The 22,974-nt window shown below is 40.6% G+C and overlaps 1 protein-coding gene across 7 annotated transcripts; it reads right to left on the reverse strand.

Annotated features, from left to right (window-relative positions):
- Positions 1–207: 207 nt before the first annotated feature.
- On the reverse strand, positions 208–22,801 carry brpf1 (bromodomain and PHD finger containing, 1). 7 transcript variants are annotated; one of them, XM_046871234.1, is made up of 18 exons: positions 22,371–22,800; positions 21,418–21,438; positions 20,725–20,818; positions 18,394–19,147; positions 16,932–17,163; positions 16,161–16,448; positions 14,927–15,414; positions 13,746–13,920; positions 11,489–11,617; positions 11,273–11,401; positions 10,582–10,993; positions 9,569–9,859; positions 9,106–9,384; positions 8,589–8,736; positions 8,362–8,495; positions 8,174–8,289; positions 6,256–6,410; positions 208–1,858 (listed from the first exon to the last, which is right to left on the reverse strand). In XM_046871234.1, exons 4-18 carry the CDS (start codon positions 19,113–19,115, stop codon positions 1,675–1,677), a joined length of 3,882 nt encoding a protein of 1,293 aa, XP_046727190.1. In that variant the 5' UTR covers positions 19,116–19,147; positions 20,725–20,818; positions 21,418–21,438; positions 22,371–22,800; the 3' UTR covers positions 208–1,674. The 7 variants fall into 7 exon arrangements, with proteins under 7 accessions (XP_046727190.1, XP_046727191.1, XP_046727192.1 ...); XM_046871235.1 differs by lacking the exon at positions 21,418–21,438; XM_046871236.1 differs by lacking the exons at positions 20,725–20,818; positions 21,418–21,438 and having other exon boundaries at positions 8,174–8,286; positions 22,371–22,801.
- Between the last annotated feature and the right edge of the window lie 173 nt (positions 22,802–22,974).

Here is a 22,974-nt window from a genome sequence, read left to right on the forward strand (position 1 = left end):
CACCACCTCCTAATAGATAATACGATAATCATCCTGGAAAAAGAAAAGTTTTTGAGAAGCTCAATCCTGGTCTGTGAAATGAAAAAAGTGTAGAATTAGACAAGGTTCCTCGAAGACATGCATTCGAGTGAATGGATACAAAGATACACACAGCCACACCACCCACACACACAAGACCATACTCTCTAGGAATTCATTAGACAGTTGTACAAAACTCTAAATTTTTTTTTATTAAATTCTATTGTACATTTTTTCTTTCATATATAAAAAAAGTTCTACAGTGACAGGGTTGGCATGTAACCGGAAAAGACAGCACACTGTTTAGACCTTTTTAATACACAATACCTAGCACAAGAATAGTACAAAACAGAATAGACACTGGTACAACAGGTACACTGAGACACAAGACATGTGTGAGTGTATTTGTGTTGTAGTGTGTGTGAGTGCCTTTAAGAACGAGGGAGGGGGACACACGATGGGGACGGTGTTGCTGCTTGTGTGATCAAATAAATAAAAGATAATTCTTCACTCTGGAATTAGCTGCATCCTCTGTTCAAAAGTGAGGACAGCACATTGTGCATTGATTGACATATTGATTTTTTTTTAGCCACACACACCACACACACACACACAACTCTCTCACACTTCCTCTATCTTTCTCTCTTACACACTCGTACTACGGAAGTTCTAAGAGGCCATGCCCTCAAATATTTTCCTTTCTTGTTTTCTCGTGATCTCAACAAAAAAAGTTGTTTTCTCGTTATCACGACATTTTCTCGTGATCTTGACATAACCAAAGTCGCTTTCTTGCATCCGAATGCTCGGAAAAATGAAGTACTGATCATGAGGGAACGACGTTTGTCACGTCAAGGTCATGAGAAAATAAAAACCAAGCAAGAACAATTGTAACGCGTGGCCTTCTAGGACCTCCGCACTCATACTGCTGCAGACAATATTTGTAGCTGACAGTCTGCAACACAAGCCTGCATAATAATATGTGGACATAAAGGTTTTTTTTACATGCGCACATCTCGTGTCCTGTTTGGGATTCCCAGACGTACTTCCCACATCTATCTCGTGTTTATCTGTATTGGCCGGGTTACGCTCGAAGAACCTTTTGGTGTGAACTCTGCTCTTCAGCTTGATTCACAGACACTCACACCGCAGTGTGCGGTTTAAAAGAAAAGCTGCGTCGGGTCGGGGCGCGGTGATGCAAACGCGCACGTCCGAGAGCGTGTTGAGAACTTCTTTCCATCGTTACAAAAACTACAGACGTTTTCACCACCCTTTGTCTGAACGGTGTAGTGTGAGATAAAGTGTGTGAGTTTGGAGTGTGTTTCTGTTCTGGCATGGATAAAAGAAAGGACTCTACAAAAATCTACCGGTTTCGATATTTAAAAAACACAGAGACTAGAGACGAAACACGATACACACCGAACGCCATGCCTGTAGTTTTTTAGCACCGAAGAGATGGATTACTGTGTTGGAATTTGTGTGTGTGACATCCACAATATGAATCTAGTTACACATGCCATCTTTGCGTGCCTGTGTCAAGTCCGTGTAGTTATGTGTTTTAGGTGTTCATGCATGCTTTCTCACCTTTATACTCATGTGCTTGTGTGTGTGTGTGCACGTGTGTGTGTGTGTGTGTGTGTGTGTGTGGAAGTGTGTGTTTCAGTCACTATCGCTCGTGTCGCTGCTGGGAACACCCTGCACTTTGTTTCGGTGCTGCATGGCGCGATGATAGGCCACCTGTACAGACTTCCTGATGTTGGATTTCCTGCCTTCCAGCATCTTCTCCTTATCCAGCTCTTCATCCACACCCAAAGGTACGAGCTTCGAGCGCGGCAACCACTGCCTGTGCACGCACAAACACACACACACACACACAAAGTGATAAAATGGATTTACACAAACTCAACACTTGTACACGGTTTGACATCCTAGGCACGTTTTCAAACCGCACTGCTCCAATTCATTTGATACTTTTCAGCACATTGTGTCATGCTCGTTTCCTCTGTCCTATTTACTGCCCTTTGTTCTTTGGCGCAGGATGTGTGTAAGCAAAAAAACCCCAAAAAAAAACAAAAAAAAAAACATGAAAGCTGAACCAATAAAAAGCTAAATTTATTAGTGAAAATCAAACAACATAAAAACAACAACTCTAATTTGCATTTAAGGCATTTGGAAGAGGCCCAAAACTAAAGCGACTAACAATTATCTCATTTACTTACTCATTTACTTGCTCAGGGGCCCAGGAGTAACAGCTTAGTGGTGATGGGATTTGAATTCATGACTTTCCACTCAGAAGTTCAGCATCTTAACTTCCCTAAATCGTACTTATTGGTGTGAACCAACAGATAATATATAATTTACATTATATACACCGTATGTGCAGGGACACCTGCAAGACCCCATGCAAGACCAATAAGCAATTTTATTTTGGGGAGAGAGCGAGAGAGAGCGAGAGAGAAGACTCCTGAAGACCAAACGACATCGAGTGCTTGTAGAAGAAAGTGAATTCTCAGAACAAGTTTTCTTTGGCGTCACAGATATGCAGTCCTACATGGTACAGCACTGCACATTACAATGCAGTCAATCATTTAGAAAAGAAGTTCATTAACCTTCCTGGAAACATGGCCAAGAAACCACAATTAATACTGCAGAAATAAAGGGAGGGAGAGGGGGTGTCATTATTTTCATTTATTTTTTTATTTTATTTTTGTAAACCCAAGGCCTCAATGTAAATTTATGTAATGTGTAATGCACGTTATTTCTCAGCAATGTTATTACTTAAAGTGGAGTCTGCAGACGTTGTGACCTATTTGTCAGGAGCACAAGTGTTTATATTATATATATATATATATATATATATATATATATATATATATATATATATATATATATATACGGCCTACCATATCAAGGAGTCTTATACAATGGTGATCAGTATGGAATAGTAGACTGTAATTTGTTAATAATTTACAAATTACAGTAAATCATTTTTAAAAACAGAGCAATTTCGACTACCATAATCTATAAACTATAGAGTATATATGTAGGTAGCAGCAGGTGCGTGGACAAGCGTATTGGATGACGGAGCCCGATGCGCTCTTTCAGTTTCAGTGTCCGTTAATGGCAAAAAAAAAAAAAAGGAGAGAGACAAGAGATAAAATTGGGCTTTGAACCACTAAAAACACAGGGGAAAAAAAGCGATCTAACGCCGAGACAACTGAACTCTGACGACGCCGCAGGTGAGAGAAAGGCATCTCGCACCCGGGCAGCGTCCCAAATGTATTGTACATGAAAATGTTAATATTTAAAAATAAATTCTTTGAACCATCATAACTCGGGGACTACCTGTATAAATACACACTTAGACATTTCATTAGACCCAATGGATCAGCAGGTATGTATGTGGCCAAACATATACATTACTAATCAGAGTTGAAAAAGTATAGTTCACGTTCGAGCGGTCCCTTTCAAGCTGGTTATAATGCATCCGGAAAGTACATGCATCGGAAAGGTCACTGTGCTTATTGGGACCCTCAATACTCTTTTCTGTTTCCTTCCCCAGATCTGTGCCTCGTTACAATCCTGTCCTGGAGGTCTACAGATAATTTCTCGGACTTTGTGCTGACATGCACTGTTAACTGTCTATGGACAAGTGTGTGCCTTTTAAATCATGTCCAAATCAACAGAATTTCCCACAGGTGAACTCCAATAAACTTGTAGAAACACCTCACGGATGATCAGTGGAAACAGGATGCACTTGAGCTCAATTTTCAGTGTCATGGCAAAGGCTGTGAATACTAATGTCCATGTGACTTTTTTTCATTTTTTTAAAATTTGTAATGATTTTGCTAAGATTTCAAACAAACTTCTTACACGTTGTCATTATGGGATGTTGTTGGTAGAATTATGAAAATAATGAATTGAATCTATTTTGGGAGTACGGCTCTAACATAACATAAAATGTGGAGAAAGTGAAGGGCTGTGAACACTTTCCGGAAGTATGGTAATCTGACGTTTAAAACAACCAGTATTTAAGTATTCCTCTGCCTTAAGAAGGGGGAAAAAATAAATCCTCTGTTATACCATATGGATTTACTAAGCGGTCACTGTTACATCCGAGTTGAAAAGATATGAAATGTGCGCAACAGATACTATATGAATGTATGTGGAATTGTTGATTCTGGATGTTTAAAATGGAGCAAGTCATTTTCTGTAATAGCAGCTCTGGCAATCATGCTGTAATTGAAATCCCAGGATTATATTAATGCACTGGTTTCTAATTCACTACTTCGTTTATAGTAACTGTCTCTATAATAATAATAGACACTTCAAAGCAATTTTGTTCGTCGCACTGGATAGGGGCGTCTGCTAAATGCCATGACTGTTACTCAGTGACAGGTTGATAGACGAGCCAGACGATTTAAGGTTAATGATAAACTGAGTGTTGAACTTAAACAAAAACAAAGACAACCATTGCTATTGTGAAGATTTTCTTGCAAGAAGACTTTTTAACATCCATGGAGGTTCTGAGTAATTCAGAGGTAAAGGAAGGTGCGAGGCGATCTTCATAAGAAGGGATATACCATATGTTTTACTGAGAAACCATAAAGTGGCACAAGTGTTTTTGTCTTGGTAATGTAGAAAAAGAGAGAGTGAGAGAAAGAAAGAACGAGACAGAATGAGAAGAAGAAAGTGAAAGAAAGAGTGAAATACCCAACACCCAAACATGTTTTTTTTCCCCTTCTATGGCACCAGTACATAACAATAGGACTTTTTGTTTGCTCATTTAGATGCGCTGCAGAAATGAAAAAAATAATCTGCTCTCAGAATTGCTTTCGATTTTCAAAATATGAAAAGTGCTAAAGTTTTGAGGTCTCATCAACAAAAGGGCCAGTGTGGATGCAGATGCCACCATGCAGAAGAACTTGAGCCAAGCTCAACTAATTAAACTGGTGGAACTCAGGAGTGGCTACTGCTCAACTGGAATGAAAGCTGCACCCAGTAACGCCCGAGTGACTAGATAAAAATGACAACATTGAACGGAAGATACAGAGCTCACTTGGTAGCTTAGCAGAACATGTGCAGATAATAACAATAACAATATAATCAGGTCTTTAAAAAAATTAAGGAATCAAAAGGGAGCCACTAATAGAAACAGAAACACCAAGGCTCCAGACAAAAAAAATCATTTAAGGAGCCATTGGCTATGAGAAAAAAATATAATTTGGCGCACTTTAAAAAATGTAAAACACTTCCAGTCATCCTGTCGTGTTTACGTCTGCTATCTTTTTTACAGCATGGCCTGGGAACTGAAGCGATCGTGTAGGCGGTGTTAAATTTTATTTTTAGCTCTTTTCATTCTCTTTCGTCACGCAGTCCGCATGCACGAGACACTGCGAGCGCTAACTGTGTTTTCTGTGGCCGCTTTTCACCATTATGTGATCACAGGCATTTTTATGCTTTTGACTATCGCCGTGTTTTCTTACGGTATCTTTTTTTTTTAAATGATCTGTTCGTGTAATGAAATCGGTTTCCCCTGCAATTTCTCTGCCCGCTTCAGAGCAGCATTTTAGTCGCAGTCTGGAGTTCTGAAGACTAATATTAAGACAGAGTCTCGAGTTTGACATTAGATTCGATTGGCATTGAACAGAGTACAAGGACCGGGTCAATGAAATGCACAGGGCATGGGACAAAATCCGAGAGCTTTTGAGATGTTTGGTCTAAAAGCAAAGAGATTTGCTTATATATATATATATATATATATATATATATATATATATATATATATATATATATATATATATATATATATATATATATATATTTACAGTTCTGGCCCTTCTGGTTTTCCTGATAAATATATATATATATATATATATATATATATATTTTAATCATGCGCTCTACCCACACTACCTTTGCGATCGACCGGTAGATTGCGATCGATGTATTGGGCAACCCTGCTCTAGACTTTGTGAGAACATCTAAATAATTTCGAGCATTTTAGTCACTTCAAAAGGAACAGAAACACTTAATTTGATGTTGCAATACTGCAAAAAGAGAAATAAGCATTGGGGAAGTCCATACTTTCTGGAGGGACAGTGGTTGTTCTAGTAAGTGTATGCTTATGTTATAATGGTTGCTCTAATGAGCAATTTTGAAAGGTCTCACACACACACACACACACACACACACACACACACACACACACATATACACACACACAGTGATTTGACTCACCATGTCCTCTTGTTGTCAAAGAAGAGCACTAGAAACAGATGCTCCCGGGCTTCCTGTGTCATCTGCTCCCCCAGCTTGAGCACCTCTAGTGGGGGAACAGGAATCGGGACGCCTCTATGGAACATGCCCTCCCGTGGCATTTTGGGATCAATGATCTGGAGAGAGAGAGAGAAAGAGAGAGAGAGTGTTCAAGTTTTTACATTTTCTGCTACATCTGAAATATAGTCATCCCCCCAAGTGTGGTTGGACTTGTGATCATGTTTGACGCATGCAAGTTCTGCACAAGTGTACAAATTTTCTTCCATTTCCTGTCATAGCACAGATACTGACTTACTGTTACAGAAGTGTCAGGGTGACTCAGGGATATAGTAAAGAATTTTCCACTTGACTCATTAAAAACAAAGTGGTATGAACTGTAGTTTTCAGGTATTTTATTTAACGGATACTAGTCTACCGAGAACTGGTGTAATTGATAAGATCCCAAACAAATTGCAATTCAAAGTCCAAAGCTTCTGAGACACTCTGTGGCTTTGAAATTGTAAAAATTTGAAAACATTGCATCGCTTTTTCTATACACTATAGACATTTCAATTTGAATTTAAAAGACGAAAGATGAGAATTTCAGCTTTCATTTGCTGACATTTACGGGTGTTAAACAACCTTGCACCTTAAATGTATTTAATCAGATATCTGTAAAGAAAAACAACACTCATTATTTGTATGCAAATGTCTTGCTTGCAATAAATGCATCAAGCCTGTAGCACACATGCAACATCACCAATCTGTTGCATTATTAGTTTGTGGTGGATTTCCCATTTCCATTTCCATCTATGGCATTTGGCAGACACCCTTATACTGAGCGACTTACAACCAAGCAGTTAAGGCTTCAGGGCTTTGCTCAAGGGCCCAGCAGTGAGAGTTTGGTGGTGCTGGGATTAGAACTTGTGACAAATGAATTTTCCCGGCGTGTGCTATATAGCCTCTTTCCTTTGTTCTATAATCATGACCGTTTCTCCTTTCATGACCTTTTCCAATTCCATTGGACTGCAAAATCTTTCCGCAGTCTTCTGTATTCACTGCCACAATCCGAAATAAAGATTAGTAAGCATATTCCAGAAGCAGGGCATTACCTCACTTAAACAATTACTTAGTACAATTTAGCTTATGAACAGATCCTTTGTTTCTACACTTTGGACTTTTTCTCTTAGGTTGAACTCAATCCATTTCTGTGCAAACTCCAGTCCAGAGTGAGTCGAATCGTGATGTATGATATCTATATTTCTAGCCTGTAAGTCTTCTAAAAATGGTAAATTGTGACAACTTCACTTCAACTACACCGCTGCCCTATGGAAGCTGTTCCTGATGTCACAAAATTGTTTCTGTGGTTTTCTTTCGCGGAAGTTAGGCATGAAATACTGGTGTTTTCCTTGGCCGACCTGTTCAATGCTTGGTTCTCAGTACAACAGTGCCATTTAAAATTGTTGTGTTGACTACAGCCAATGCTTATACAATGGCTATGATTTGTATTTTTTGTCAGCATCAAGTGCAAGTGCTGCTTATCTCCTGTAGACAGCTCTCTGCTCTTCATGATCCTCTTTTACAACAAACACACTCTTCACTGGTGAAACACAAAACTTTAACCAAGAGTAGCCATTCAGAGCCAATAATGAATAAAATAAAGGGCTCTGGGACTACCTTTATATATAAAAATGAATTGTATAAATGTATACCTAAAAGAAAGGAAAATCCCCTAAGATCACATGAAGAAGGAACCTTGAGAGGAACCAGATTGAAGAGGGAACCTGCACTCATCTGAGTGCCAATTATATACCTTTTGACTTGTATACTTGTATAGTATAAAGTCAAACAAATTGCAATTGCAATTCAGAGAGTCTGTGTGCTTGTGAGTGAGACTTACCAGAGCAGGATAAGAGGGGTATCCTCTACACTTGGCCCATACGAGATCGAGGGCATCTAGAGCCGTGTAGTCAGTTGAACCCATCCAGCAGCCTGACCTACTCCGGCCTCTAACTACTAAAGGCACAAACACACATTAATGAGCAATTCTTTGTGTCCATCAGCGTAGGTGAGGGTAGTTATACTCACAGTGTGAAACTCCTCTGGCTCCTCCCACTGAATAGGAGTCATTCTCAGTTCCAGAGGTTTCCTCGCTGCTATCGTCTGGAAATGTCGAGCGTGAGAATGAAGTCTTCCCACGACCCTGCTTCGAAGGAGTGGTGCTGATATAAGGAGACAGAAAGAAACAGGAAAAAGCCTCAGAATCAGCTGTATCCTTACAGATTATATACACATTAGCTGTAGTGTGTGCATACCTTGTTCTGTCCGAGGCAGCACTGCTGCTGCTGCTGGTTGTAGACTCCGAGTCAGAGCTGGAACGGGGATAACGGGACTCGTTCCTGTATACCAGGAAACTCTCAGTTACAGGCTTACTGCCACCATCAAAACCATTACTAGGTAGACCTGTGAGAATTAAAAAGTTGAATTAATACAAAAGCTTAAGCAGAAAAGCTATTTTCTCAGTGCTTTTCCCCTTTGAAAGGCAGAATAATGTCAAATAAGTAAGGGATAATATGAATGCCTGGTGATCACTAGCATTAAACATATATCTTCAGTTAGTGACCAGGGACAAGTACAGTACTGTGTAGTAAAATGAATTATCCATATTGTAAAATACAAGGTAAGGTAAAAGACACGTATTCAAAAAGCACCACAAAAAAAAAAAAAAAAAAAAAAATATATATATATATATATATATATATATATATATATATATATATATATATATATATATATATATATATATGTGTGCGTGTGTGTGCGTGCACGTACCAAGACCCACGTGATCATTGTCACTCTCACTCTCAGAGCTGGAACTGGAGCGAGGGCTTCGCGGTCTCTTGCGCTGCCGAGCTGTAGTCATCAGTGGGAGCTCTGGAGGTCCTATGGGACTGGAGTTCATTGCTCCAGAGTTGTGTATTGCGTCACGTCTTTTAGGGGGGCGGCCCGGGCGCTTCGGTGGCCCTGTTGCCTTCGGGTTCTTTTTGGAAAACAGGATGGAGGTGCGGCGGCCCACTTCAGACGCGAGTGTAGAAGCAGTGGCAGTAATGTCTTGACCAAGAAAGTCATAAAGGCACATTTTGTTTAGTTGTTTTTTAACTTTACATGCATTTCCCCAAATCTGATGAAAATTATTAATTATTCATTTTGTTTTCACAGAATATTACTAGTGCATGTGGAAAAGCACAGTTTAAAACTGTGCGCTGGTAAATTGAGTGCATTTATTTGATCCCACCTTTTCCACTAATCTCCTGGCTGCTGCTCTCCCCTCCCTCGTCATGACACGTGGCTCCTGACGTATGGTGTGTGAGGTTAGAGCCACAGTCTCCGGAAGCTCCTGATTCTCGGTTGCCCCCGATGGACCCGCCGTCGCGCTGATGCGCCAGCTTGCGCTTAATGACCGTCATCTCCTTCCTCAGAGCTTTGGCCCGACGAGAGCGCCCGATGCTGTGCTTCCCCGAACTGACATCCTCGAAACGTGCTTGCAAGACCCGTAACTGCTCGTCCAGCGGCAAACGCCGCAGGTCTAAGATACATAGAGAGAACAATCAGTAGATCTTCAGTAGATAAACATTTATTTATTTAAAAAAGAAAATCTAAAATGAACATTCCTACTAGGGGTGCCCCCAAATAATGGAAGATTTGATGCATCGATAGGAGTCTGATTCGATGAGGATCATACCATTTGGGTTCTATGGGGGGTGCTTAATGTCTGATAAACTACCAGACCGGTTTTCTCCCAACAGGTTAATATACAGCCTATTGTGATAATGCTGTTAATAAAAATTTGAAAAGAAAGAAGCTTTTTTAACGTGTGCAAATAAATGCAACCCCCACATTTTTTTAATACATTTTCTTCTATATATTTGTCTGATGTTCTGGATAGCATGGCTTTCAAATGATATTAGAATTGTTTTACAAATGTTTTTCCACATCGCCTGTTAACTATAAACGATAAAAAGGCATTGCCAGTTATCAATTGACAGGCAGATTTGGTGGCTTTATTAGAAAATTGTTTCTGTGTGTGAAAGAAAATAAAAGTTGTCTTACTCACTTGTTAACTACCTGGTGTCATCCTATCCCTGCCCCGCCCCCGCAACACACACACAGACACACACACACACAGACACACACACATGATTTGACTATCGGTCAACTATAGACAAGACTTGGCAATTCTGATTTGACTATGTAAATCCTTAGTTGGGACACCCCTAGTTTCTACATATCATCTCAAGGTCATCTTACCGTCTTCATTAACAGAAGGGGAGCCCTCTCTTTCTCTTTCCTGCTCTCGCTCTCTCTCCTTCTCCCGCTGCCTTTCTCTTTCTCTTTCTCGCTCCCTCTCCCTCTCCCTGTCTCGCTCAGGGGGGGACTCGGGACTGGGCTCTCGTGGCAGATGCATGCCCGTGTCGAAATCGTAGCCGATTCGCTCTGCCTGTCTCCGGGAGTGTCGCAGGATCCCGTTGCCCGTCTCCCGCAGCCTCAATGCTGCCCGGTAGAACACCGTGTCCTTGGCGTTGTATTTGAGACAGTTGTTGACGATGAGCAAAAAGTCCCCCTCGAAGGTATCAAAGCTAAGGTAGCGATGAGACTCCAGACACGTCCACATGGTCTGGAAATCCATGGGCCGCTCAATGTGGTCCAGGTAGTCGGGAACCTGAGGTAATACACACATTCGTGTACAAATGTATGCATGTGCGTCAGATACATAAGGTTTTCTATAAGCACACAACCCACACAAGACCACATTCTTTCGCTCTTCTAAAAGGCATTCTACATATTTCCTGGAATATTTCAGCCAACGGTACTTTGAATGAAATCATTATCCTAGCATCGGTTTTACTCAACGTTTAATAAAGTGCGACTTTATGGAGATGAATAATAAAGTACAGAAAATAACCAGGTGAAGGCGAATAAAGTATGCGTACGTGTGTACCTCGTTCAGCGGCACGGGCTCGGTAAAGAAACTGTTGGTGTCTCGCTCCTGCAGTTGTTCCAGCGTACTCCTCAACAAGGCCAGGAACGGCGTCAGCTGCATTTCCAGGGCCAACTGCTGAACCTTGAGCTACCAAAGTACAAAAAATCGTTTTTTTTTTTTCTTCACCATGCAAAAATGCAAACCGAATGCAGGATTTTAGACACCGTGTCTCACCGCTTCCCTCTTGAGTTTCTCTCTCTTGCGGATGAGCTCCACCAGCAGTCTGGCCCTCTCTAGGTCGTGTCTGAGTCTCTGCCATGCTTTTAGTTGTTCCTTCAGCGCGGTGTGCTTCTCCTCACCATCCTTCAACCACAGCACACTCAGGTTTCAACACAACACCCAAAGTCAACGTTCATTTTATCGTTTTAAGTAAAGGCGACAAGGAGATTCTTGGTCTTAACGCTACAGTGATGTACGTAGAGATTACCTTTGCCTATAAAATACATTTACTGCATTTAGTAAGAATTCTTATCCAGTACTTTTAAATCTTAAACCCTCAAGTTAAAACAAATAAATCAGGATGTTAGAAGATAATTAATTAAAACCATGCTAAAGAATAATGTGGGTTCAAATCATGAGTTCGCCTTCATATTAAGGGCATGTTTAAGTACTTAATGAAGAAGTGGCTTTTCAGGATTTATATGAAGACAGAATCAGCTGCTTGAACAGCCAGAGGAGTCTCATTTCACTGCCTCGGGACCAGTAGTGGTGTCGGATATTGACAGAAAAATTATATCTTGATATTTTTGGGATTTCGTCAATTTTTAACGAAGATTAGACGATATTTTGCTGAGCGTGTCTTTGTGCTGGTACCTTAAGGACCACCGTAGACAGATGAATCCTAAGATTTTTTTTTATATTCTGCATATTCTGTATTGTGGTCAGTTCACAGCATTAAAAGAGATTCAGCTTTTCCAAAAGATTTAAATAGAATTTTTTCATAGGCAGATTTTGAACCTTTTGAAAGCCATTTTTTCTAAAAGTGTGCATCATCTTTTGAGCCAAAATCTTACATTTAATCAGTCAATTAGAATAGACATTTCGGCTGTTACCAAGCAAATTAAATCAGTACTTTATAACATTTTAATATGATGTAAATATAATGTACATTCATTTTACATTTTTTAAAAGCTGAATTTTGGAAAAAAAATGATATTGATAAACATTATATATATATATATATATAATGTTTATCAATGATAAAATGATAAAATAAGTACATATTTTCTGTCCCAGTATCTTGAATTTTGTGATCATAATAAATGCGTTTTAATGGACTGAATCTTGCAGTAAAAGAACGTACTTAAAATGTGCACACACACGAGCCTAATCTACTAAAATTCATCACATAATATATGCGTTCACTCTGTAGGTGTGTTTTGCTCGGGTTTTGAGATATGCTTCGATAATGTGAAATCACATATCGTTCCTCGAATAACTCGAGTAAATCGAATACAAAAAATAATCGAGGAAAATAATTTGTCCATTTAACTACACATGAAGCATTGTGGATTTTTTTTAATTATTTTTATGTGTTTCCCCACAGACCATTTTTACTGACGCACCACCCACTAAACTCTGGAGCGCTCTGGAAATAAATAGAGGAACGGAGAGAAAACAGCAAGGGGCGAGGAGGTTCATATGGAAGCCAGTGTCCGCCACATAAAAAAACTTTGCCTAATTCCAACTTTTTTTTCTCGAAATTGCTACTCTATTTCTCGCAATTCCAAGTTTTCTTTCTCACAATTCCGACAGTGTCTCACTTTCCCAAATCCTGCCAGTGTCTCTGCAGTGCCAGAAAGTTTTACACAGTGAAAATGAAATGGGCATAAATCAATAGAATCGCATGGTATTAAACAGAGCCTCCGATCCCTGAAGAAGAACTTTGTCTAACAATCAGCTCTGGAGGAGACGGAAAAAAACAGATGAAGCAGAGGACACCTTGTTCATACACCAACAGCTCCAAACTTTAGGCCCGACAACATGGTTACCGGTGGGTGCACCAAAAATGTTGTATTTCACGAGAAATAAAATTGGAATTGCGAGGAAAAAAAAAGTCGGAATTAGGCAAACATTTTATTTTATTTATTTATTTTTTATGATGTGGTGGATATGGGTTTCTATAGGATTCATTCCAAAGAAAAAAAACTGAAAGTTTGGAATAATTTGAAACTAAAACTAAACTGCATGTCTTCCCTCACCACATCCATAAACCTCCTCCTTGGCCTTTTTTCCTCCCTACTGGTGGCTCCATCCCAATTACGATATTATTATACACGACATATTGTAAACCCCTAGGTACCAGGACAACTGTATGTATGACTTCCCTGTGTTTTGAAATAGACGATGGAGCAATTGAACCTATTTCACGTTTACTACAGTTTACAGTACAAACGGTTTTATACTTGTGTACGAGTGTGTGCACACAGACCGTAGTTATTGAAGGAACAGGCTCAACATTGCGTTGGGACTGCAGGTGTGTCTGAAGACGGCGCAGCAGAGGGACGCCGTTGCGACTCTGTCTCTTTAAGGTCCAGTAGGCGTGCAGCCTCTGCATGAACTGACTCTTCCTGGGTACGGTCAGATTAGACGTGATCTTGCTCAGCCTACAGAGATGAAATACGGGATGTAGAATAGCAGACGAGAAAGAAATATTGCAGATGAACAAAAAAAAAAAAAAAAAAAAGGAAAAGGGAAATGGAAAAGCAGCAATTGGTGAATTAGTTATGCAGTTATAAACACTTAAAATTATATTATATTCTTACATTACAATTACTATACTGTTAATATCCAGTGGCAGACCATCAGGGTCAGCAAGACCTTCTCTGGTGGTCTAAATTCTATCAGAATCTCTGACTTATGTTTCTCTTCATAGCTCTATTTAATGCTGTTTTTCATAGTGCATGTTTCGGTTTGAGTTTTCATCCAATTAAATTCCAGCTGTCACATTACATGTTGCCGGGTCAAAGGTCAAAGTGCCAAACACTGAAAGGTACCTGTACTGCGCACGAGCAAAACACAAGACGCTTCGACCGGAGTAATTTCTGCCTGGCGTTTCTTTACTTTCTGGCTCTTTGAAACGTCGCGCCAATTACTTAAAATGCTACGCAATAACACGTTTTTAAATTTATCCACAAAGCTACCAACAAACTAAAAAACGCCATCTTAGTGTGGATGGAAATCGAAAAAGGACAGTAATTTGCATAGACATGGCCGATGAGGTTAGTGTTGAGGCTTCTGTTAGAGATGATGTGTGCTGTCGGTACAGCTGTGGCTACAGTGAAAGGAGACTTGTTGAATTCAGTTTATTGGATTTTAAACAGCCATTGCTATTACCCAATATAAAGTGCCCTAATGAATATGTAGATTTTCAAATTTTGGACAAACCATGTGTTTCACAGGGGCTAAAATGTAGTAATAAAAAAAATCTTTGCCTGTAGACAAGTCACGAGTAGACATTTTTCTTTTACATTTTTGCATAATTGAGGTAAACATCACTAACTTTAAATATATAAATGCAAAACTAGCACTACTAATAAAGCTCTGCATGCGGGACGAGAAAACGTTTTTGAAGCTTTGACTCTGACTGCTTCACATCAACATTCAGCACACCTGTGTGGGGGAATGCAGGGCACAGACACCACAGGTGCAGCCGCCCTCTTCTCTGCAAGGATCTTCCTGGCCCTCTTTAGCTTCCGCCTGGATTTGGCCTTTGCCCTTTTAGCCCGCTCCTCTCCGACTCCACCACCGTCCTCTTCGTCTTCGTCCTCCGCCTCGCTGAGAGAGGAGCCACTCCCGGTTCCGCCCCCTAGTGGGCGGGCCGTGCCCGGCGGGGTGTGAACGTCACAGTAAGCCGTCTTGCGTACGCTGAACGAGGTACCGTTGGCACCGGTCTCGCGCACAGGCTCCATCTTCATGTAGAGCCCGGCTTGCTGCGCGCACGTCACGTGGAAAGCGGTGTAACAGTTAGCCTTGTGACACTGGATACACGCGCCAGCCCCACGCTGCTTACATATGTAGCACGTCAGCTTCCAGCGCGCCGCCGGGATGTGCTCGATGCTGTCGATCGGCTCCAGGAAGACTGTGTTTGCAAAGCACACCTGTAAGAATGGACAGATAGGAAAGAGCAAGGGAAAGTTCTTATTTGCTGAAACAAAAATGTATGACTAGAAATATATTTTGTGCCTGTATTATGCATTTTAATTATTACTGCATTCAAACTATATAGCACCCAGCTGGGTTTTTTTTGTCTTCTGAAGAAAAAAAAAAGTTTTGATTTCTTAATACCTATAATGGCACGGCCCTGTGAACAATGCCAGAGACACATTTCGGAAATGTTATCATATATTTATATGTGATGATAAATGTTGGCTTTCAAACTAAAATGTCCCTTAGTTTTCTCTGCTTTTGGTCCGCTGACATTACGAGAGCGGCCTCTAGAGGCAATAAATGGTAATTAAGTTCAGTACTATTTCACGTGGAGTGCTTGAATTTTTTATTCAAGTTTCCGAAAATCCGCACATTTTGGCTGCAGCCCCTGTGGTACCTTAGTGAATTCATCTAAACATTGTCACTTTAATACAATAATGTTTTTTTTTTTTAATTGATGAAATTTGTTAGTGAAATAGTTAAAAATGTTATTCCCAACGTTCCTGAACATTCGGTCCCGATGCGGATTCCTGCAAATTTTAAGATAATCCGCAACTTGCTTTTAGTTAGGTTCTAATTGAGAACCTGCTAATTTTTTCGAGCAGCGAATTATCGGGGAGTGACTGTATTTCCTTTTCATGCTAAAAAAGTGAATCACTTTTACACTTGTACATTTGCGTATACAACGCACTCTTACCTCGGGTATCCACAGCGCGCACACAACGTGTGCCCAGCGAGCATCGTCGGTCTGCTTGAAGGCTCCGCCCTTGTTAGGGCATAGAGCGCAGTCGACAGCGCGAGACGGCGACTGCAGACAGCGGCGGCAAAGCCACTGACCCTCTGGAATGTAAGGCACACCGTAGCACTCCTGGTGCACAGCCAGGTTACACATGTCGCAGAACAGGATGACGTTGCTGTTCTGGCACTCGCCGTCATTGCAAATGCAGCACACGGCGTCCTCGTCGATCAGTGCGTTCGGCTCGCCCTGATCCGAAGAAGGTTATAGAAGAAAGCAGAAATTTTACTTATCCCGAGGAATAAAAACATCATAATACTACTAAAAATAAAAACAGGGTGGTTATGCCATTATTGTTGCTAATCGATAGCCTGCTATACAGCTCTGACCTCAACCCTACTGAACACATTTGGGATAAATTGGAACTGACTGACTGCATCCCTGCTTACACCTACATCTGTCTTTACTGAAACAAATCTCCAAACGCACTCCAAAATCTAGTGGAACACCTTCCCGGAAGAGTGAAGGTTATTTTATTTTTTTTACAGCAAATACGGACTGAATTTGCAATGCGATGCTCAAAAAGCACATATGAATCTTATGGTAAGGTGTTGAACACCTTTTGTCCATCCAATGTATTGGAGACTTCAGGAAGCATCACTTTTCTGCCTGTGTGTACATAAGGCAAAAAATAAATAAATAAATAAATAAATAAATAAATAAATAAAATACCTCCCAGACCTTGTTGTGGCTTTCAAAGTAGGACTCCTTTTCTAACCGATCCATCAGGTATTCGAAGACCTCCTGAGGGATCGGCGTCACTCCGTCACTACGCCGTTTGTCGTTCATAATGTCCAGCCAGATGTAGTCTTCCTCATCGATGTCATACTCCACCTCCTCGTCCAGCTCCTCTACAGATTTATCTATATACCTGTGAGAGGAAGCCACCACGTGAATTGACAACCTAATAAAATAAAGGAGGGTGTCAATTTTTTTTTGATATACAATACCATATAATGCAATCATTAATCAATCTGATGGATCTATGGATGAAATTAGTGGCTTATTCACAAATTGAAAAATTTGATTATAAACCAACTGCTTCTAAAACTGATTAGGTTAGACTGCTACTTCTAACCTTTGTGGAAATTAGGCAAAAAAAAACTTTGTAACTGACAAAAGTGTGAGTAGCGAGAGGCAAGAGGGTTACCGCTAAGAAATCCTGACTGATCAGCCTGGATCTGCAACCGCATTCCTTTCTCTATCCTAATGCTAATGCTGGCAGACATAAAAACCTGCATGTCGATTTCACTATCGAATTTCAGCCTCAGTGGAAAGCAATGTACCATTACATCATTCATTCAGCAAAGTGGTGTATCCCGAAATCCATGAATGAGATACCAGTGCACAGGGCAGCATACACACAGACACTGATACTCTCATTCACACCTAAGGCTGTGATCGCACTACACGTTTCATTCTGCTGACTCTCCATTCCTACACACGGTCGAGTCCGGGGGAATCTGTATCACGTTTAGTTATGTGACGACAGAAACGCAATTTGTCCTGACGTGACCTTTTTAGAAAACTGAAGCACTGACTGCAGTATCTCGACATCCTGTTTTATGCATTATAGCATTAAAAGAATATACATTTGAAAAAAATCATCAAAATTGCTGCCCGGTTTGTGGAGTCGAACAGATTGTATGTTTTAATATTGACATATCCGGGTGCTACTCGTGTACACAGTAGGTCTCTGAAGATTAAATGCAGCCAATTCGACAAATGCAAACTGGGAGGAACCCCGAAAAAAAAAAAGTGTCACTGTGAATATGCAAAACTCCACTCGAAATTGTAAAAAAAAAAAAAAAAAAAAAGTTTATTATTATTTTTATAACAACTTTTTTCCCCAGACAAATTCCTCTTTAAGTTAAAGCAATTGGGATGATAATTTCTTTATTTGCATTTCACCTCCTTAATTTATTTAATTTGGTCACACAAGCCTGGTTTTCTCTATTGTACAGCAAATAACATGGAACTTGAAGGCTTTCAATGAAATTATCCAACTGCTGCTCAAGATGCATCATAGCCGAGTGTAGCATTTTCCCCTCTTCTGCGTACGAGCTAATAAATGCCCATGATTGGCTGGTGATGCTTACTAAACTACATGTTCATTAAAAACACACACGTTTACCTGTAATAAGATGTCGGTCTATCTGGTGCATCGGGCCTGTCTTGATCCAGCTCTCGAAACACAGCCTCGGGCAGCTTGACCGCTGGCCCTGGTGGATTTCCATGATGATGCATGCTGTCCTTCTTCTTTTCTTTGCTCTTGTGTTTGCCCGCTTTGGGTGTTGCCCCTGCTCCTTTACCCCCGTTTGCTGCTCCAATGGTGTCGGGTCTGTCCTTTCCATTAGTCCCGCCTTCACTGATCCCGTTCTCACCATTGCATGTTGTGGACCCGCCAACTCCGTCATCAGCCTCACTGTCCTCCTCAGACACTACGTCAAGGTCCTCAAAGATGCTTAGGCGGTGCACTTTGCCATGGATCTCCAACTCCACCATGCGCTGAGCCTGAGCGTAGGTCATCGTGTCCCTCCCAGGGGAATGCGAGTGGTCGGAGTTATCTGCTGGGCTCCCCGGCATTCCGCCGTGCCCAGGCATGGCGAGGGCGCTACCGAGTTCAGAGCCGTCTCCCGAAGCGGGGAGTGAGGAACGAGCTGGGCGGCCCTTGCGCTTCTTCTGCGGCGTTCCTTGAGCAGAAGGTGGGTTGTCATGGTCATAGTGGTACAGGTGGTACTCTATGCCGCTGTAGCTCTTGTAGACCTTGCGGCACGTCTCGACCGGGCATTCGTACGGCGGCTTGGTGGCGCGTAAGTTGTGGCAGAACGTTTTCACATCAAAGTCCAGCCCCATGCTGTTCGGCGTTGCTCTATTTCAGCTTACATCTGAAAGAGGAACGGAGAGATGATAGCGTTGTAGCTGTATGACTTACTGGAATGGAATCTCCACCAATAAGTAAAAATGGACTTCTACTTCACAGACTTGTTTGTAAATAGAAGGAGAGAAGAAGAAAAGGTGGCAATGCGAACATTATTTCAGTCGTAAACAATAAAAAAGCGATACCGCGCATGTCTGGTCTTAAAGTGTTTCTGATAGCGCAATTTTAATTTTAATAAAATCTAAAAGTAGATGATGACGTGGAATTTCCGTACCCCTTAATTCAGACGTTGAGGCGACAGCTCTGGACAACCGAAGGACCGTGTCCAGATGTGTATAATTATCTAGTTGAGACCGGGTGTGTCTACACAAGAGAAGCATGGATGTCTACAATGACTACGTCAGCAAAAGAAATTTGATCAACAATATGTGGATGATGTTTATCTTGTGTGTGGTGAGCCTGGAGCGCAACACTGTTCAAATCATCCTCTTTTTTTTTAAATCGTTAGTAACCGGGGAGGTTATTAGTGCGTATACAGACGCAGTGTTTAATCCACGTAGCTAGTGTACAGGTTTCACCTCCTGCTGTTCAATAAACCAAGTGATCTCCTGAGCTCCTTGTTGGGGGTCTCCACTGCAGTGGTGTGAACCCGATCAAACAAACCTAAGAACCCATGAACAGGAGCAGGGTAAGAACAGTGAAGCTAGCGTACAACACCTCGCATGTTACAACATTAACTGTGTTCCATTTTAACTTATTGCATACATAATTCCATACGTTTTAAAATATTTGTGGTTTGATTTAAGTGAAGTGTGTAGCCATGTTGCTGTGAGTTTTGTTGCGATGGAAGAGTGTGTGTGAGAAAAAGTGTGAATGCTCTGTCTGTGGCCCTGTGTGTGGTCACGAATAAACAAGAAGGTGCAATTCAATACTGGCTAACGTGTCTTTTTTTTTATTCATGCGGTGTTGGTTTTATATAAAAGATGTCCTCGAGTTGCTAGTCGCTATCCACGCCGTTACGATTTTTTTTGAGAATGTAAAGCATTTTTTTTTCCACAACAAGTTAGTTTCTGGTCTGAGAGAGCGTGAACAACCTGTTTTCATTTCGACGTTTTAAATCGCGAGAATAAAAAAACGGTCACAATACGAGAGTGTATACGCCGGATTCCACCGATGCGTTTTCAATGCAAACGTGACGTTAATAGTGATATCGGTATTGTTGTTTTCATTTGCCGTTAGAGTAAATCGCAACAACTCGGACAAAACACGAATACAGAGTTCACTCGTACATTACGTGATGGCGTCTAGTAGATTAGTCTAGTCTGAAAATGTGTATATTTATATCATTTCATATAGTTCATCAATTGAATTGAATTTTGCGTCTCTATGAGCAACATGATGGTGTTTCGTTCCTGGACGAATCAACGCTTTAAATGATTGGGGTCAATTGCAATGACATACTTATTTCAACTTATTGGAAAAGTTTCATCTCTGTCAATGTTGTGAACTGACCCCACCACAGAACATGAAGAATATTAAATATTTCATGAGTCAGCTGTCCACAGAACAGCACAGAATCCTGACCTTGATCACTGAACACCACACGGATGGGATGCTGACATCGGTGTCTGACACCACTAACACTCGACCACCACACTCCGAAATCTAGTGGAAAAAGCTTTCCACAAAAGTGAGTACATGCAGATCAACATTATTTGAATAAAAATAAGTGCATACTTTATGCAATAAACTGTAGCACTATGTAGTAACACTAATATTTTTTTTTTTTAAACGAGAAATAGTACTGATGAGCCCGGTGTACACGTGTCCTGGAGAAGTCAACTATTGTTTAATAATTCAAAATTAAATCACAGGAACCAGAGGATAAACAAGAAGGTGAACAAGATCATGAACCAGAGGGTGAACTAGAAGATGAACGAGGGGGTGAACCAGAAGATGAACCAGAGGGTGAACTAGAAGATGAACCAGAGGGTAAAACAGAGTGTAAACCAGGGAGTGAACCAGGAATTTTTAAACTGGGAGTAAACCAGGGAGTGAACAAGGAATTTTAAACTGGGGGTGAACCAGGGAGTGAACAAGAAAGTGAACCAGGGGATTAAACAGGGGTGAACCCGGGGGTGAACCATTGAAACTGACGTTTTAAGAGACACCTTGGCGTTAACAACTTTGAATGAGATCCAGAACAAGATTCATTACCAAAAAAATAAAAAATTCCAAACACAAAGTGAGATATGAAATGAACAGATCTGCCATTACCAGGCAGAAGTTTTGGCGATCCTGTAAATTATAAATAATACATAAAAAAGATCCTTCAAATATGAATCAAGACGTGTCTAGTAAACTAATAGAAATAGATTCGTTCTTTAAAAAAGCTTTCCAAAAACAAACAAACAAACAAAAAAAAAACAACTTGCCTAAAAATCCTACTTTCTGTATTTGATTCCTTTCACCTCAACATGAAGCAACTACAGAACTTGAGTCAGTGAATCAACACATTCAACCAAAGCTACAACTAAACTACATAAAAACATAAATATTCGAGCAGGATAAAGAAATTAAAGGGTTGAAAGGGTCTTTTTATCGGGTAAAGATATCGGGGAAGTGTTGAACAGGTGGTATTTGTGGGAGATGAACTCTGCCTGTCCTGGTTCAGATGAATGAAGGGAAGCAGGTGAGCTGTTCGGCGTGCCATGAGCTGCATGTAAACAAACAGCCAGAACCAGTGTAGCGTAAACCCATTAAACTAAACTGGTTCCCTGCCAGTGTACACCTCTAGCATGTACAAACATTTATGAAATGGACTGCTGTTTAACTCATTTATAACTGTAACTACATTGGATGAGTACAAAGCAGCAGGGCATCTGATGCATCTCGCCACTGTTTCCCTCCTTCAGCATGAGAGTTAACGCGTGGGTGCAATGCTTTACTGCCCAAACACAATATGTATAGTGAAGGGAAAAAGGGAGTTTATACAAGGTTTTTAAACCATGTTTTTGATTTCCTATATCTACCTGGATTACTGTATATAATGGCTAACACTAACATTGGCTAACTGCATTCTTTCGCGGCAAAATGCACCATTTGTAAATGCATCTCGATATGCATATAGAGGTCAAAATGCACATGCATAAGGTTCGCACTAAATCTACGATCGTTGTCCTTATAATTTTGTATTATAAATATGCAGGAATGAACAAAACAACACTCACTACTCCAGACGCTTGTCACTGAGCTCCAGTCGCCACTTCCGACACCCAGACTGATCACAAAGAAATTTACATTCAACTCGCTTCCGTGTAAAACTGGGGCTCCAGCCAAAGAGGGATCGCAAAAAGCGGTTTTGAATAAAACAGGATTAAAAGAAAAGAAAGACGCGTATTTTAACTGAAAAGAGAATAATCCAGGAACTGGTTTATGGCGAACAAAAGGGTGCCATGAGCGCGTGTTGGCACATTCGCCATTACAACACGATGGCCTCTGACGACTTAATAGAAATCTGCCTATTGAGTGATAGAAATAATGTTTTGATTATTTTTGAAGAAAGATAACGTTTTAAAAACAAAGATAAACGAGTAGCTTGTGTAAAAGCAGAACACAATTACTTATTCTTCCTTAGGGTTTTGAATTTGACCCGTTTGGCGAATTAGGCACAGACTTCCACATTGCTATATAGCTCAGTATTTACAATTTGCAGAAGTGAAAAATCGGATCGTTTGGCAAGTAAATCATTTCGCATGATTATTTTATATACACAAAGCCGTTTCCACGTCTCTACATATTTTCGATTATTTATAAAAACGAATCTGCTAACGC

The sequence above is a fragment of the Silurus meridionalis genome, chromosome 17 (assembly GCF_014805685.1).
Source record: "Silurus meridionalis isolate SWU-2019-XX chromosome 17, ASM1480568v1, whole genome shotgun sequence".
In the NCBI taxonomy this organism is placed as follows: Eukaryota; Metazoa; Chordata; class Actinopteri; order Siluriformes; family Siluridae; genus Silurus; species Silurus meridionalis.

Bases quoted from the DNA above. Each gene is read 5' to 3' on its own strand.
- brpf1 (XM_046871235.1), bottom strand. From the start codon at position 19,115: ATGGGGCTGGACTTTGATGTGAAAACGTTCTGCCACAACTTACGCGCC. The intron at 6,411-8,173 runs GTAAGTCTCACT...CTCTCTCTCCAG, and splicing joins ACCCCTCTTATCCTGCTCTG to ATCATTGATCCCAAAATGCC. The intron at 1,859-6,255 runs GTGAGTCAAATC...GTGCGTGCACAG, and splicing joins TTTGACAACAAGAGGACATG to GCAGTGGTTGCCGCGCTCGA.